Consider the following 18022-nt stretch of genomic DNA (forward strand, 5'->3'; position numbering starts at 1 on the left):
GCCATGGGGGTCATCTGCAGCTTAGTTCTCAGGTTCTGGTTCTGGTTCTCCCACCAGCTGGAATCGCACCAGTACCGGTCCCTCCCACTCGCTCTGTGACTGTGATTGCTCCGTTCTCCTTTGCCTTTCTCAGTCCAAGTTCCCTCAGTTTTGGCCTCTATCACCATGGCAATGAGGGCTGATGTCATACGAGGCCAAACGGTCAGGCTCAGTCCAGTAGCTGGGCTCTGGGTAGGGAGGAGGCTGGACGTGGATCTGGAGTGAGATAAGACTGTGGATAGAAAGGGAAAGAAGGTGGGGAGTTTGGAAGCTGTCTTTGTTGAGATGCTATCAGGGCGCTGGGCCTTCTTGGAGTGTGGTGACTTAGTGGTAAGGATTTGGGAGGTGAGGTTAACAGATGGGTTTGGCAAGCCCCTCAGCCCACCAGGGACTGACCTCTTGACCCAGAACTTGTCTGGTACAGGGGAACCCCTGTGGACCAGGTCTGGCCCCCTTCTAGTTCAGCTGTTGGTTGAGTGATCCTGATTAAGTCTTGGTCTTAGTCCCCTGAGCCTCAGTTTCTCCATCTGTCTGATTCTCCAGCCAAAGACTCTGCTCGTCGTTTATCCACCATCCTTTTGTGTGGAACTGCAGCTCCTGCCCCCCTTCCCTGGCTCACCTGAGGCCAGACGGTCTGGACAGTGCCCTACAGTGGAGTCCCCTGGGCCATCCTGAGGCATTCAGATCCCTCTCCCGCCCCCTTTTTTCCTTTGTCCAGCGTGGCATCCTTATCTATAGCTGTTTACTGACCAAATGGGAGCTACAGAAGCTGTTGGAAGCAGATTCCGTGTCTTCTGGAAAGTTTGGTTAGAGTTCCTGCGGATGTCTGATGGCACTGTTAGGAAATGAGGGCACCTGGGGAAGGAAGGTCTGTTGCCAGTTCCCCGGATACTACTTCCTTTGGTGGTGGAGAAAGCACTGTGTGAGGGGTCCCAACATCATCGCCACCCTTACTTGGCCCCTGGGGAGAAGGAAGAGATGTGTGACATTTGCAGCCTCATCTGTGGTTCCCACAGTCTCAGGGCAGTTAAAGGTGGGACGCATGGGGAGGGGACAGGGAAGCTCTAAGGAGCTGGGTGTGTGTCAGATTGGGACAGAGGCCCAGAGGTTAGAGCAGGAGGAGAGGCCAAGGGAACATGAGAGCAGGGCAGAGGAGGCAGCAGGGCAAGAAACAAGCTGAGGAGTTTGTGACCTGCCCATTGGTCTATTTGTGGACTCCGCTACCCACTGCTCAGTTCATGCTATGAGAGAGCACTCCATCCTTGGCTGGCAGGCGAGTTGGCAAGCGAGATGGATGAGAATTATAGCCTGTCTCCTCCCCTCTGACCCTCAAGTCTCCAGACTGGTTCCCAAGCCTACAGACCAGCCGACCTCTTGACTGGCAGTCAGGGTAGCAGATACTGGAATATTGGCAGAGTCTTTTTCTAGTTTGTTACTGTCCCTGCAAGAGCTTGGTTAAGGGACAAAATGGGATGACTGGGAACTGAAGACCCTCCCCGAAAGCCCTTCCCCTCCTTCCCTGCAGCCATACTGGCTTTCTTTGACATCTTTCCCAAAGCTTCCTCAAGACATCGGGGCACTGTAACTCTGAAGATGGACATTTATTACCACAGCCAGACGTGCCTCACAGAACGTGTATTCAGACAGGGAACCCTGCCCAAGGGCTCACAATCTAAGAGACACCACACTCGCACACATGTGCACATACACACACACACAGAGACACACACAGGACTCAGACACGGGGAGTGGATGACTTCACAAGAAACAGATGGGGGGTGGCTCAGAATGGGGCGTCAAGCATATTCAGATTGTCCTTTGGGCTGTCTTTCTCAGAGAGGGAAAGGAGAGCCCAGAATTCAGAAAGGCCAGTGAGACCTTTGGAAGCAGTGTATCTGGGAGGGACTTGCAGGAGAAAGTGGTCTCAGGCACATGAAGGGATGGATGGGTAGCTCAGAGCAGGCAGAGAGAGCGAGCCGGAGAAGCTGAGAGGCCCTGTGCCAGCGGCTAGGGTCTGACACTTCTGCTTGCTGAACCACCTTTGCTGAAGTTGTTTCCTGGATTTACTTTCCCAAAGAAAAGCTAAACCAAACCCAGGCTGGTTTAGGGTGCCCCTGAAGCTACTTACCTGACCCCAGGACTCCCTTCAACCTCTGTAATAGAAGCCAAAAACCACTGCTTTTCTTCCCTTTTTGTCGCACATCAGGCAAGCGCTGTACCTGAGCCACGCCCCAGCAGCACACACCTTTTAAAAGGGATGTTTGAACCATAGTGTAGGAAGTTGACAGGGCGGAAAGGCAAGGGTGGAAAGCTTCAGAATAGGGGTACTTAGTACAGACGGAGGAGGCAGATGCTGGCCCCAGATGTGGGAGAACAAAGGGTATGTGACCCTTTTCACTCCAGTGTGGGGCAGGACCAATGGAGATATGGGGTTCCCTTAGCGTCTATCTGAAGCAGATATAGTTTTCCTTCTGCAGTACCCTGAGAACTGGCAGGCCAGCTGCCCTGGACCAAGCAGGGAGTGGCTAGGAAATTATTGCTTCTTTGTGAATAGCGGACACCGAGGGCCCAGCAAAGGACATGGCTTGCCAGAACCACAGACAGGAGGGCACTGGAGTTCAATCTCACAGTCCCTCAGGTTGGAACTTGCCAATGGGGCTTTTTAGATTGGAGAGGTTTTTTTCCAACCATCGAAAATCAGCCTCGACAACAGGTCAGAGAAAGGCCACAGGCCCAGTAGGCTGACCGAGATCTCAGCTGATCTTTTCTTTCCCCCACCACGACCTGGAAGGAGACATTGTCCCGAAGTCATAGCAGCTGAGCAGCTGATGGTGAGGTGGTAGTTGGGGTCTCACCTTTGCCTTTTCTGCCTACCTGGGATGGTGTTAAGGGTCCTCTGGGAAGAGAGGGAGTGTGTGCCCAGCTAGGTGAGCTCCAGAAGAGGCCCTGGAGATCTTCAGGAGAGCCGACTACTTCTAAGCATGACTTTAGGCCTCACCTGGGACATGCAAGGCTCCCTGGTGAGCGTGGAGATGACAGTCTAGATCTGAGGTTGGGCTGGAAGCTCAGGCAGGCCCAAGCCACTAATGAAAACTCAAGTCCCAGAGGTGACAAACTGAATGGAGATACCCCCAGGCTCCCCATTCTCCCCACTCCCAGCTGCTGCTTCCCTTGGGGGAAGAGAGAGAGGGCTGGAACCCACAGAGGAAATAGCCAAGGCCCTACTTTTTCACGATTCTTTATTTATCAGAACAGGCCTTGCCACAAAAAGCAGGGCCCATTCCCACAAAAATATGATTTTGCAAAGAGGAAGATTTTGCTGGCTTAGAGGGTGCATATGGTGGAAAATTTTGTATGGTTCTTTTCCCCTTTTTTCTTCATTTCTCTTTGCTGTAATTTTTCTTTTTTGTGATAATGGATTTTTGTTTTATTTTTTATAAAACACTTGCGCTCAAGGACTCAAACACAATACAAACAGCGCCACCAATTCCCACCCCGGGGGCCCCAGCTGAGCTGGGAATCCCCTTGGCTTTTTTAAATTATTTTTATTTTTATTTTTTGTGGCTGTTTTCCTTTGTCCCTTCCCTGGCCTCTGGTGCTGGAGGGCAGGTGGAGGGGTGTGCTGGGGCAGGTGGAATCTGTACAGCAGTTACATGGAGAAGGTGGTCACAAGAAGAGATACCTAAACGACAGAACAGCTAAGTCCAGGGTGCCCACAAGATGTCAGGTGACACTCATAAAGGGGCTTGGGACACAGTGAAGAGACAGATTGGCTCTGGTGGTCCCTCGAGGCTCTGTGGGGTAGGGTGGATGGGCAGGTGGGCCTTGCTTTCAGGTGTCAGGGACAACTTGGCTCTGGGTAGCACCTTCAGAGCCCTCCTGCCTCGATCCCCCAGGTCAGGTGATAGTGGCCTCACAACCTCCCCCATGAGGTAGGTGAAGTATTATTACCATCATTTTACAGATGGAGAAACTGAGGCCCAGGGAGTGTGGGTGACTTGCCCAAGATCCTAGAAGGGTGGTAGCAGAGCTCTGGTGCCCTCCCCACCCTCAAGTTTCTCCCTTCCCCGGCTCCCCAATTACCCTAACTGTCCCATACCCAGACTCCTTCTCGGCCACTGCCTCTTGTGCAAACCCACTTTGCTCTGAACGCACCTTTTGGAACCTTTGCCGGTATCCCCCACTCCAGCTACATGTGGGGGCTGAGGAATTCCGGGTTGGGTCACCAGCATTCCTAGGTAGGTCTCAGGGGAACCAGCTCTGTGGGTGATGCTCTCTGAGCTGATTGGCTAAGAAATGCAAGAGCGTGACTCCCATAAACCCTGCCGTTCTTACTCCCATCGGAAGTTGGTTGGGCCCCTCAGATGGTCCTGTGGGAATGCTCAGGGAACTGAGGCAGATGGAGAAAAGGATAGCAGCAATTTCTCTCTCATTTCCAGACTCCTGAAAGTACCCTCTCCTATTTCCACACAGCCTCTGGGGTCCCTTTCTGGGGTCTACACCCAGCTGGGCAAGGCCATTGGGGCAGATCCCACTTAAAGCAAAAGCTGCAGTATAGAAACATTTAGATTTACAAGCAAAATGGGTAGCTATTTGTTTCACAATAGAATTCTTCAGCCTACAAATGATTCACCTAAAACATAAGAGATTCCTCCAGGTACCAGGGGACAGGGTGTGAAATTCAATTTAAGGACATTTTGCTATGGGTAAAAGGAGACCTCATTGCCAAGAGCAGGAAGCTGAGCGTCAGGGGAACCCCACTAAAGGAAAATGTGCCCAAATATTTATGCTTCCATTGTGCTCTAGGTGTGTAGATCCAGTACAGAGCCTCTTCTGTTCCTGGGGTGTCAGGCTTGCCAGCCAGGGTAGACCTGTGGTCCCCAACTGTTACCACAGATGTGGTGGTCTGGTGCCACCTGGTGGTAGGTTCTGGGAATGTCAGGTTCCAGTCTCTGAACAGGTTTTGAGGCTCTGTCACAGTGGGTCTTCTCTAAAACAGCACAGAGGGATGACAGGACTTAAGAGGGATCATCCTGGAGTCTGCTGTTTCCAAGGGGAAGCCAATTCTCCTCAGCAGAGGATGGGAGGAGAGACGGGAGCTTCTTTGGCAATCTCAGACTCCTGGAATGTTCCCGGCTTCCTCTGTTTGCAAGGTGGGGGCAGGGCAGAAAGACCTGCTCTTGGGGTGGGGGTGGGGGGATAAGGGAGGGTGAGGGAATTTGTCAAGTCAGCCCAGAGAAGGTTAGGGGTAGATCAGACAATGCAAATAAAGGAATTGGCGGTATTGGGGTAAGGAGTGGGGATGAGGGACGGTAGCCAAGCCAGAGAGTGTGGGGCAGATGCCAACTTGGCTGGGATATGAGACCTGGGAAGGTGGGATGCCCCTGGGTAAGGGCTTAGGGATGCCTGATAAGGGTGGGAGTGGTACCCTGGTGGAATGCCATGCACAGGATGAGTAGCTGCTTACAAAGCAAGAGCCCAGACCCAAGGAATGACATTACAGAGGAGTTGCTACTGGGGAATTATGGGGGTGGGGACTACAGAGACAGGCAAAGTGGTCCCGACGGCTCCTACTCAGCTATCCATACCCTTCCTCCTCTACCATCCTTATGGCCTTAACCTCGACCTGACCCAGCCCTACCTCATCCGGTCATCACGGAACTCTGTTAACTCTCCATAGCTAGTCAGCACTGCTGGTCCCAGGGGACAGGGAGTGAGCACCCCCTTTCACACGTGTGCGTATGAGCTTACACGTGCACATGTGTGCACGTGTGTGGGCGCGCACACACACACACACACACACACACACACACACACACACACTTACGCACACGGTAGACACAACACAAATACACAGGGCCATGTCTCCAGGACCCCAGAGCACTGGCTATATACTATCCTCGGTGTCCAGGGCCCAGCTGGCACCTGACGCTGGGGATGGGCCTGAAGACCAGGCCATGGCCAAACGCCTTGGCCTTCCTCTCTTGGGCCCCAAAACGGGGGGGCTGGGGAAGGGGTGGCTTCTCTCCACTCCAGGCACTGCCTTAAAGAAAACGGAGGGCTACGCCCACCTGGCAGGCCTCTGGAGGGAGCTGCCTCTCTGGCTCTCAAGCTTTTCCCCCACTTCTTTAGTATCAGCAAATCAGGAAAGAAAGAGGCAAAGCAGGGAAATGGCTCCCAGAGCTCCCACCCCCAAGCTGGACTCGTGGAGGTGGGGCTGGTACTTCCTAGAAACAGGGCCCAGTAGAGTTCTGGTACCCATCCCTGGCTGAGCCTTCAGGGTTCTCCCCTCACCCATGGCAGGGGTCCAGGCTGGGCATTGTGCATAAAGTGGTGGGGGCATGATGGAAACCCAGGCCTCGGCCCTTGGGGCCTCCTTCGGCCCCACTCAGGCTTTCAGCTGGTGCCACTGGGCCACCGGCTGCCGGGGGCGAGCGATCATGTCTTTCCAGTGTTTGACTTCACCTGGGCCGCTTTTCCACGACAGGTAGATCTGGGGAGGAAGAGAGGATCCATTATGGCAGGCTCTGAGGTTTGGGCCCTGTCCCTCCTTGCCAGCCTGACCTAGTTTCCTGCCTGCGCTCTCCCTCAGGGGCCTGGGCATGCCTGGCCCTTTGACATCAGACTGTAACCTATTTTGTGGTGAAGGTCAGGACACAGGCAGTTGGCTTGGGCGACTTTCCCTGCCCTAGGAGAGGGCACCGCTGTGACTCTCTCTCCCATCTCCTGGCATTTCCTGCTGCCGCCCACCCCAAAGGTTTGTCCTAGGGACTCAACATCCAGAGGCTGATGTGTCTTTACAAACCTGAGCAGACCACGTGATTAGCCCAAGTTTTCAGATGGGGAAACTAAGGTACAGAGTTAAGAGTCTTTAACTTCTTCAGCTAGAGTTTAAATGTTCACAATGGTATAAGGCAGGTCTTAGGGGTTCTAGATGCCCAACCCTGCCCAGGTTCATGTCAGGACTCTATAACATTGCATGGGTACTCCATATTGTCTTTGCTACCTTTCTGTAAACTTAAATTTTTCACCAGTTTTAGTGTCTCATACCTAAAACCCTCACACTGAGGCAGGAGGATTAATATGAGTATGAGGCTAGCCTGGAGGTACATAATGAGTTTGAGGCCAGCCTGGGCTACAAAGTAAGACCCTGTCAAAACAAACAACAAAACCACTAAGACAAAAATGCATGGGGCAGAATATCCTGTCAGCCTCAGGCCCCTCTGTATAGTTTATGGATAGTAGGGCCTGCCTTATAGACATTGGAGACGGCATACATCTGCCCTCATGTGACTGAGTTCTCAGTCAGTCCTGTCTCTGAGGCTCACTCTTCAGAGAGACGACTCCTCTTCACTACCCCCTCACCACCACCACCATGCCACAGACAAGAGCTCCTGGGACCCTGCTTGCATTTGCGACTTCAGCCTAGCATGACACCAGAGCCTGGAGCAAGGGCAGAACCGCAGCATCTAGGAGCTGAGCTGGGGCTGTGACTCAGAACGTCCTTCCTTGGCTTTCCCAATTAGCCAAGGCCAAAGCAAGAACAAAACCATGTATGATTTGGTGTGGCCCACCAAAGGCAGGTCTATTAAAGGAGCTAAATTAAAAGTAATCCCCAAGGAATACCTAATTCTATAAGACTGGGCTATGTTAGGGGCTAGAGGGGCCTCTGAAGACTCAGCAGGGCCTGCACTAAGCACACACTCTAGCTGCGGTACCTGTACCCACAGGACGAGAGTGATACTCCCACTGCCAGCTTTCTTCCTACAAGGCTAGATGCTTTCCTCTTCCCAACATCTGGGTCCTCCCTTCCATCGTCTGTGGAATGTCTCCAGATTGGCCCCCTCCCTTCATAAGCCAGGCCATCCTTCTCCAACCGTGGCCATTGTGGGGTTTGAATGAGACTATCCCCCATAGGCTCATTCTATTTAATGTTTGGTCCCTAGCTGGCAGAACTGTTTGGGGAGGATTAGGAGGTGTGGCCTTGCTGGAGGAAGTGTGTCACTGGCAGTGGGCTCAGAAGTCCATGCTATTCCCATATGCTCTCTCTCTGCCTTATGGGTCAGATGTGAGCTCAGCTACTGCACCAATGCCGTGCCTGCCTGTCTGCTGCCATGTTCCCTGCCATGATGGTCATGGATTCAGCCTCTGAAACTGTAAGCCAGTCCCACTTAAATGCCTCAGTTATTATTTTCTATTTTATTAACCATAAGTTCTCTTGGTCATGGTGCTTTTTCACAGCCATGGAGAGGTAGCCAAGACAGTCATATCCCCAGGGACCTGTGCTTTCCACTCCCTCCTTCCCTCTTCTCTGATCACTGGTTCCATGCACTGTTCCTGGGCAAACTTCGGAGACTTGGCCAGGGCTCAGTCAGTAGAGTGCTTCTCCAGCACACACGAAGCCCCAGACTCAATTCCCTGCACCGCACACAATAGGTACCATGGCACTTGCCTATAATCCCAGTGTTTGGGAGGTAAAAGAAGCAGGGTCAGAAACTCAGGGTCATCCTCAGCAATATAATGAATCTGAGGCCAGCCTGAGCATGGTGGCACAAGGCTTTAATCCCAGCACTAGGGAGGCAGAGACAGGTGAAGTTCAAGAACAGTCTGGTCTACACAGGGAGTTCCCTATCTGCCAGGGATATATAGGGAGACTGTCTCAAAACAAAACAAATGACCAAACAAAGCAGCGGAAAGCAAACTTATGTTACTGAATAGGTGACCACATGTACCATGGGTAGGGACATTTCCAAACTAACTTCTATTACGACTGAAGCTATACGTGTGCTCCAAGTGCCAGGCTGAGCATCTCACTACGCCCTTATCAAATGCTCCCACTACGCTGTGTAGCGAGGACTTCCCTGCTCTCATGTTGAGCAGAGAAAATGAGGCTCGAAGAGGTGACAGCTGCTAAGGGGGAGTTTCAGGGCCACAGGTATAGGTCGGTGGCATTGTATGGCTGGGCTCCATTCCAAAGGCCACAAAACAAGCAAATGAACAGCGACAAAACCAGAACCAGGCAGACTTTTGTGCCCATACTCTCAACACTGAATCATAAACACAGAAACATGCTTTTCAAAGCGGAAAAGTGAAGGGATTATGTTGCAGAAAAATTCAAATCAGCTCTGACTTCTTGCTCAACATGCAATTAGAGATCACCTTTGCTGGGCGGTGGTGGTGCAACCTTTAATCTCAGCACTTGGGAGGCAGAGGCAGGCAGATCTCTGAGTCTGAGGCCAGCCTGGCCTACAGAGTGAGCTCCAGGGCTACACAAAGAAACCCTGTCTTGGGGGAGAAAAAAGAGGTCACCTTCATCCAGAGTCTCCATCTATCTCAGGGAATTCTTACCTGACTTTGGGGAGCTCTGGAGAGTTGGCATTGCTTCATTTTACAGACAAGAACACAAGTTCAGAGATGACAAGTGACTTTACTCCAGGCCACACTGGAGTGCAAATCTACTAGGAGCTGAAGTCAGGTCTTTGGTTTTTGGCTAGGGCTCTGCCACAGCCCCACCCAGCTCGGCCCATGAGCAAGGTTGAACCAGTCTGAGAGCCCACCCAGCAAACCTTTGGGGAAGTCAAGGCACTTTCCCATCCCTTCTTTTCCTGTCCGACTGGCTCTTTCCTGGTATCCAGGCTTCTGCTTATTCTTGGCCCCTGCTGCCTCTTAAGGACAAACCCTTGTGCATGTGGCTATGCATCCCATCCAGTCCTACCTTGCCAATGACATCATTGCGGCTGAGCTTGTCTTTATCCATGACAGTGATAATGATGGTGGTCTCCCTCAGCTTCTCCGTGGGGATGTCGAAGGCGAAAGACTCATTGAAGATGGGGTTCAGATTCCTTTTCTTTGTTACTGTCTTCTTTTTCTCTACCCGCTTGTCTTTATACATCAGCCACACCTTCACGTAGGGGTCTGGGGAGGGCGGTAGAGGAACGGTCAGAGGGGCTGAGTGTGTGTGTTGGGAGGACTCAAGAATCTTCATGTCTTTCTAGGTGCAGAAACTTAAGCGGGAGCTGGCTACATGCTTTCTAAGAGGGTGACAAGGCCAGGCCAGTGCAAGAACAAGAGAGATTAGGGATAATCAGCGGGTGGCAGAACCAAAAATGACCCTGGACACTGCCCTAATGTTCTTATGCTAACACTCCACCAAATCTGCCCAAGGTCACACGCAAGTAGCACTGGAGCTAGAATTGGGGTCTCCCCACCACAATGCTGCCTTTCTTCCTGATTCAGGGAGGCCTGGTTGCCAAGATGACAACTGATCCCGAGTGTGTCCAAAGAGTTCTCATAGCTCTAATCAGAGGAGCTGGGACTGGTCAAGGCCAGGGTTGGCGCCCCCAAACACTTATATCCTCCATATCCAAAGTGACCCTCATGTGCCAGGAAGCCCTCCACATCCCCTGCCCATCCTGTCGTGATGAGGCTCAGTACCTGATGTGCCCCCGATGTCCATGGCTTTGAGGTTGCGAGCTTTGATGATGTTCACGATGATGGAGTTGGCAGAGGGGTTGTAGCAGAGAGACAAGAGCAGCTCCCCTCGGCTCCCCTGTAGGGCAACAGAAGGGGTGAGGCTGGGTCACAGGGAGGGGGATGCTCCCTTTGATCTCCCTGCAGGGATGATAGGTGTGAGAACTAGAAGGAAAGGTGTGGTCAGAGAGCTGTAGTCCTTTCTGCCCTGCCCCGGGTAGTGCCAGTCCCTCTGCCAGTCACTGCTATGCCCTCTTCTCTCCTCTAGCAGGTCTGTGCTTACCCAGGGCTCCCAGTTCCATGAGCAGAGCCCTGGGCTCACTGCACGGCTCAGATAATTTGCCCCAGCTTCTAAACCCCAGCATTCCAGCCACAGGCAGGAACAAGTTCTCTGGGGGCTGCCATCATTTCTCCACCCTGAGTCCTACCGGCATCCTAAGGTTGAGGACCCTCTGCCAGCCCTGACCACATTGCTCCAGTTAGAGGACTGAAGGGGGCCTTACACTCCCATCGCTGCATGGCTTCAGATCCTTCCAGAAGGTCTGCATCTGGGTCAGGTCCACCTTGTTGAGAGGGATGGACACCTCCCCAATGGGGTCATTGCGGCTGAAACGGTCATAGTCCAGGACCTGGAGGTAGAGGACCCTCTGCACCACTTTCTCATAGGGAAAACCTGGGTAGAGGCAGATAAGCAAGGTGAGGAGGGTTATTACAGCAACAAGAAAGGAAATTAGGAGGGAGGGAAAGGAGGAGTGAGGAGAGGGAGGGAGGAAGGAAGGGAGCAATGGGAGGGAGAAGGAAGGCAGGCCTTGTGACTGGGGATGGCCTTGTGTCCTCTGTCAGCAGCCTAGGCCAGGGGGGCCGCAGCTGACTGCAGCACTACTTCCTGAAGTGCCAGAAAGAACTTGGTCTCGTGTGACCCAACAGATGGGGAAACAGGCTCAGATGGTTTACATGACAGTCCCAGGAGCAGCAATAAGACCACGGCCATTAATGTGCTCTTACTTGTATGTCCATTTCTGGTCTGGGCAGTGTCCCCCTTGCTGTTTGGATCAAGTCTGGGCAAGTGGGTGTGCCTGACCTAGGAAGACTGGGGACAGGGAATCTAGAAGGTACCCATGAAAACTGATCAGCTCCAGGGACTCTGCTTTCTTCTTCACTTCTTGCCTAGGCATAAGCCTGTCTCTCTGCTCCTCCTCCTAAACAGATCCCATGTTGGGTACTCAAACTACCAGTAACTCTTCCCAGCAGCCACGAGAATGTCCAAACTGCCCTTCCTGCTCCCAAGCTTCTTCCCATGGTTCATTCTCAACACTGTGGCCAGATTGATTTTTTTTAAAAATAGACATTATCCCACAGCCTGCTCTTTTTAGCATTCCAGTGTACCTAGAAGGTGCCTAGTCCTTTCAAAGTGTGGTCCCAGTGACTTCCCACTGTGAGCTGCTACCCACTCTTTCCTCTGTGCCCAGGCTCCATCCCTACAGACTTTCCCCAGATCTCTTGAAATCCTGGCTCTGCCTGCATCAGGACCTAACCCGAAAGTCCCCATCATACCTGCTATAGCCAACTCCCAACTTTCATACCTAGGTTCTCTTTCCTGGTATCACAGATGGGTGGACAGTCCCATCACTACACACCCTGTGTCCTCAGTCACGAGAGATAAAAAGTGGTTTTGGGAGCAAGGGGCACATTCAGCTCAATGCCTCTGGGAGCCAGAAGGAATGGCTCCAAGATCTTGCTCATCTCCCATGGTGGGAAGGAGTCAAAGGCCAGCAACAAACCATATCTTCAACAAGCCATATCAGCACCTCCTGGATATCAGGGTCTGCTCTTTGAAAAGTTACTAATTTGTTTAATTATAATTATTACTTCTTTTATAGCTGAAGACACCAAAGGTTGGGAGGGATCTTGCTTAATGTCACACAGCTAGTAAGTGAGAAAGCCGAGATGCTAGCTCAGCCTAGAGCAAAGGTTGATGGAGATGAAGATTAGGATGAAGGGGGAAATCCCAGAAGGTTCTGGCACTTCCACCAGATGCATGAAGGCTTTTCACATGGTTGCTCCAGAGCAATAAACTTCTGAATGCAACAAGCTGGGACTCTAGGCTGAACCAGTCTCCTTCTTCAGTCTATGGCTTGTACGTTGACATTTTTCACTTCCTGGGACCAATCTCAGCCAGAAGCAAAATGCATTGGGTTAATTGAGCCTGTGTGTGCATGGAATTAGTGTGTGCATGCATCTTATATACATGTGTGTACACCTGCCTGTGTGTGCTGTACACGTGTACCTGCAGGCATGGGTTGGTTCATGTTTCTTGCCTGCAGCCACATGTATGGGATGGGATTAGTGGGGAGGCAAGAGGCATGCTAGGAGTGGTGCCGGCCTCACCTTCAAAGAGGAAGGTCTCGTTCCAGTGTGGGTTCAGGTTCTTTCGCTTCACCTTGGTCTCCAGTTTGTGCTTCTTGTCGGGTAGCAGGTAGATCTTGACAAAGGGGTCACTGGTGCCACTGAAATCCTTGGCTGGCAGCTCCTGCGCCTTCATGACTTTCACGGTGAGTGTAGACTCCTGGAAGTTGTAGCCGACGCTGAACTGGATGCGGCCCAGGTTTTCTCGGCTGCAGCCCTCATGGGCCTCATCCTCCTCGGAGCCTGGGGAGAGCTGCAGTGGAAAAAGAAGGCAGGTTGGTGGGGAGAGTGTCTCCACCAGGCTCCTGGGCAGCATGACAGGGTCCATGACAGCAGGACAAGCCAACTTCTCCTGGTCACAACGTGGCTGGATGCAGTAGTGGTCATCACAGTCATGGTCAGCGGCGGATGTTCTGGCTCTGAGAGCCCGGACTTAACTACAAAGGGGAGGGGGAAATAAAAGGGCCAGAATGATTCTGCCTCCTGGACCCCATAGCTGTGAGCAGGAGACCCAAATTCCCACCTCCCCTTGAATCCATAAGTCTGCTCAGTTCCAAGAGCCACCCTGAGCAGTCCCGGCCTCCCTCCCCTCCTATTTCAGCCCTATGGACTCATGGGAGACATCCCTGCTCTTACAAAGGAGGCTCTCTGGGGGATATGGATGATGCAGTTTACAAGATAGTGTTCAGGAGGATGATGGGACGCTGAGAGGCTTGCCAGGTTGTCCCCAGGGAGTCTGACTGAACCAGGCTGGGGTCCCTGGGCACCGAGGTTGTACCTCCAGGCTATGCCTGTTCCCAGTCCCCACTTCTCAGCATAGAGGATGGGCAGTAGTAGGTAGTCACAAGGGTGCCATATTTTCATCTTAACAGGGAAAGGGGTGAGGAAAGCAGCTGGGATCTCCCAGTCGGATTCCCGCTCACAGGAATAATGGAAGGCCTTGAAGCTCTACCTGCCTAGTCAGGGCTTGCTCCCTGGTATCTTCAAGTCCACATCTCCTTTGGTGACAGATGGGAGTCAAGAATGGGCCCCAGGGAACTGCAGATGGGACAAAGCGGTAGGCATTTGCCTTCTGCCCACACGCCCTCAGAAAATCCCTGGGCCCCTCGGGCTTCCTGGAGTGACAGCCCCAGCTTCTCAGCACAGAATATCACAGGTGACTTAAGGCAGAGAGAGGCACCTACCATAGTGAAGACACATCACCTTCTTACTGCTGGACCAGGTGGCTGTCACCAGCCTCTTGCTGAGGAGGCTCTGATTCAAAGAGGTCAAGTCACATGTCCAAGTTCACACAGCAGTAAAGACCCTCCTTCTCTGATGTCATGCCCCGCTCTTTCTACCAAGCATGCCCAGGCCCCAAGTCATAGGAAGGCCCTCCCTGCAGCCTCCGAGAGCAAAAGCCTTCCTACACCAAGGAGAAGTATCCAAGTCGCACTGATAAGGGCAAATACTGCACACAGGCCAGTCACCTGCCACAAGCCAACCCTACTGCTGTATGTCACCCACTTGGCATCCTTTGTGCCATCCTATATCTTAAGGCAGGCACTAGTATGTTCAAAGTTTGACTTGGAGCACAGAGATATTAGGCCCCTCACCTCAAGCCCCCTGATTGATTGGCTGGTCAGAACTTGAAACCAGGTTTGTGGCCAGCAATGGTGGGTGCCTGGCTCCTGAACTTAGACCATAGTTTGAATCTGACCTCTGGCTCCACCCAGTGGCTGAGGAGGAATTGCACCGAACTTTTTTTTTTTTAATTATATTTTTAATTTTTAATGTGTGTGTGTGAGACTGGGGTTCACATAACCCAGGCTGGTCTCTATGTCTATGTTGAAAAGATGGCCTTGAGCTTCTGATCCACCTGCCTCTGTCACCTGACTTCTGGGACATGTGCCGCCCCACCATCAAACAGTGCTTCGTGCATGTTAGGCAAGCACTCTACCAACTGAGCTACATGCCTGGCCCACTGCTGATGCTCCTGTTCACCCCCACACTCAGCTGATCTCTCTGCCCACAGGCTCTCTCCTAGGCCCACGCTGGATGTGGCTTTCCATGTAGAGCCCTCTACCCCCGCTTTTCCCTCGGCCCACAGCAGCCCTCCCCTTCCCCTGAACTTCACTTTCCGAACCTGCAGGTTGGAGATCAAGGAACTTAGACTGAGGGCTACCAGGAGGGTGAGCAGGCACAAGTAGGCAGAGTCAGTCCAGAGTACTCGAACACCAACTCCCTCTCATCTTACGGAGGCATCTTAGGCCACCATTTTCCCTTCGCTCTTGGCAGAAGCCTGGACTGTCTAGGTGGGCTTTACTTTTGAAAGGGGCAGGGCTTGTGTACTCACTTGCTTAGCTTTCTTAAGGCTCAGTCCTGAGCCCTAGTGAACAGGTCATTTCCATGGCAACCAAGCTGCCTAATTTTCCCTTCCCCTGCCCCAAACCTCTGTCCCAGAAGTAACCCTTAAAAGACATCTAGCTAGCCTGTGTCAGGTCCCATGTTCCTCAGTGGGGATGGTTCTGTCCATCTCTAGGTATCTGACTCCTGGTCCTCAGCTTCTGCAGCCTGGGGTCTGGAGAAGACCACAGCGTGAGGACATACTCTGTCCTGCTTATCTTTACCGTCATTGTTAACATCAATGACCTCGCCCTGGGAGAGGGCTGGGCAATTGCCCTCCCACCTCCAGGCATCTGTGGAGTATATGGCAGGGAGACCGGCTTGTACTTCCTTCCGCTGCTTGAGTCTGCCAGCCTCTCCCTGAGGGCAGCAAGGGGCCAGCCGGCTGGCTGGGAAAGGGCTGTCTCTTCTGGGAACCTGACTGTCAGGAAACAGCACCAATTAAGGGTCTGTGAGAGCAGGCAGGGTGGTCTGTGGTAATGGGCTGCACAGAGCAGAAGACAACCAGTCTGTACAAAGTTAGAGACAGGAAGTCACAAAGGGCCAGCCCAAGGGAAACGCGACTCGGGCTCCACCTCAGGCCTGGAAACCAGAATCCTTACCCAGGTGACTTGTGTTTCTCTGTGTGCATATTGCTACTTGAAGACATGTCAGACTGGTAGGAAATTGCGGGTCTGGGTGGCTAGGGGTGGCTAGAACCCTGCCTCCACAGGAAGGGATTCAAGGAGCCCTGTTACATCCAGTAGAAAGAGAAGGTGCTGGGTTCCCACCACAACCCTCTCCAAGCCTTGGAGGAACCTCTGGCCCACCAGATCTCAACTGGTTCTTGTCAGCTAACTTGCTATGCCTATCCATGGGCCTCGCTCCGGGGATTAACCCAACGTCTCTCTGGAAAGTACAAGTAGCTGTGACGTATTGTTACCACCAGGGGGTGCCATGAGAAACGCAGCCCCAGCTTTGGAAAACAACCTAGACTGGGGTCATAAGTCTGAGAGCAACAAAGAGCAGCTGAGGTCACTGGTGAGATAACTGGTGGGCTACAAGACAGTGACCCCCGGGAGCACCGCCTTATGTCTCTACTCAAGGGAATACCATTGGAGGGAAAGAACACCTGCCTCAGATCACTGCCGGACAGCCTATCCTCCCAGGATGCAAACGTCCTGTATGAGTGGGTTTCTTAGTCTTTTCCTCAGTTCAGAAAAGGATCAAAGGGAGACAAATGAGGAAACGGAGGCATAGAAAGGCATTTTGATGGACGAGACGGGAAAAGAAACCAGGCCTCATCCGGTCAGCATACAGTGAACAGCCATCGTGCTGGAACTGAGTATCTAAGTCTCCGACTGAATTGCCTACTTCTGCCCCGCTCCCAGCCCATCCCCAACCCTTCTCACCATGAGCATCTCGCTGGTCAGGGAGTTGACGAGGTCCGAGACAGAGGAACGGGGCTCCGTTCTGCGGTCAGACTCATCGTGAGGTGTCTGGCCAGGCACTGGGGCTGTGTTCACAGCCTTCCCTCCTGCAGGCAACCTAAAGGTCGGGGGTGGGGGGAGAGTTCCAATGAGCATGGCCTGCAGGTTGGTTTGGGTTGGACTCCATGGGCCTGGATGGTCACAGGATCTTCTCTGAGAACTCAGCCCTTGTCACCTCCTGTGAGCCAGCAGGAGTGAAACCCCAGTTCACAGAAAACCTGGTTTTCCTGAAGACCTGCGCTCAGGGCTCATCTTCCTGAGCCTCTCTGCCTCAGGCTGAGCTGCCCTGTGGGGGCTGTTTACGGGGAGCCTTCATTCTTCCTGTTACCACCCCCCCCACAAGCCCCCAGCTCTGGCTTACATGGCTATTCTCCGAACTCCCCTGCTTGGCAGAGGCCTGCTCCACCCAGTCTGGAAAGGGGGAGGCGCCAGGTGGCCTGTCCAGGTGTCTCTCCACGTCATTGCCCTCTGCAAACACTCCACAGCCTCTCTCCCAGAGCCCCACCTGTGTTTGCTCAGCCTCGGCAGAGCCAAGGTGTTCTTCACCCTGTAGCCAAGGTGAGGCTGGGACCACTGTCCGCATGGCTCTGTCTGGCAGTGTCTGCTGTAACAGAAGTGATCTTTTGCTGTCTCATGCAGTACTAGTCACGTGCCTGGAATCTGTACATTTGCCACGGGGCCAGTGTGAAGGAGTAATGTGTGTGTGTCCGTATGTGTATAATATGCACACGCACATGCATGTATGTGGAGGCCTTGACTGTCATTCGTCAGCTGCTGTCTCCCTTGTTTTAGATACAAGGTCTCTCATTGGTCTGTGGCTTGCAAAGTCTGGCTAGCCAGGGAGCCCCAGGAACCTGTTTGACTTCACCCCCCAGCACAGGGCTTACAGGCCCACCATGCCCTGATTTTCTTTTGACGTAAGTTCTAGGGGCTCAGTCCACATGCTTGTGCGGCAAGTCACTCACTTACTGAGCTATCGCTCCCGTCCTGAGCACGAAAGTTTAAATCTGATTTAATACAAGCTCTTTTATGGGCTGAAGGTGTAGCTGGATGGTAAAGGGCTTGCTTAGCCAACATTAATCAAGACCCTAGGTTCTATTTCTAACATGACACAAAAGAAACACACAGCGCCCATTCAGCTTGAATAGCTGTTTTGGGGTAGGCATGTGATAACCTCATGCGCCCCTGTCCCCACCATGCTCCCCACTCACACAACACATTTGATAAGACTCTTACCCTGAGTCAGAGAAAGA

General features: G+C 52.6%; 1 protein-coding gene across 8 annotated transcripts in view; it reads right to left on the reverse strand.

Moving 5' to 3' along the window:
* Positions 1–3261: 3261 nt before the first annotated feature.
* Positions 3262–18022, reverse strand: part of Syt7 (synaptotagmin 7) — a 58301-nt gene continuing 43540 nt past the window's right edge. For all 8 annotated transcript variants that reach the window (XM_085693608.2, XM_085693607.2, XM_085693609.2 and 5 more), the window contains 6 exons: positions 16692–16827; positions 12898–13168; positions 11013–11182; positions 10474–10588; positions 9755–9954; positions 3262–6532 (listed from right to left, as the gene is read on the reverse strand). In XM_085693608.2, the coding sequence (XP_085549734.1) occupies positions 6428–6532; positions 9755–9954; positions 10474–10588; positions 11013–11182; positions 12898–13168; positions 16692–16827 (997 nt within the window). In that variant the 3' untranslated portion in view covers positions 3262–6427. The remainder of the gene's footprint in view (positions 6533–9754; positions 9955–10473; positions 10589–11012; positions 11183–12897; positions 13169–16691; positions 16828–18022) is intronic.

This window comes from Myodes glareolus, chromosome 7 (genome assembly GCF_982192425.1).
Source record: "Myodes glareolus chromosome 7, mMyoGla1.1, whole genome shotgun sequence".
Lineage (NCBI taxonomy): Eukaryota > Metazoa > Chordata > Mammalia > Rodentia > Cricetidae > Myodes > Myodes glareolus.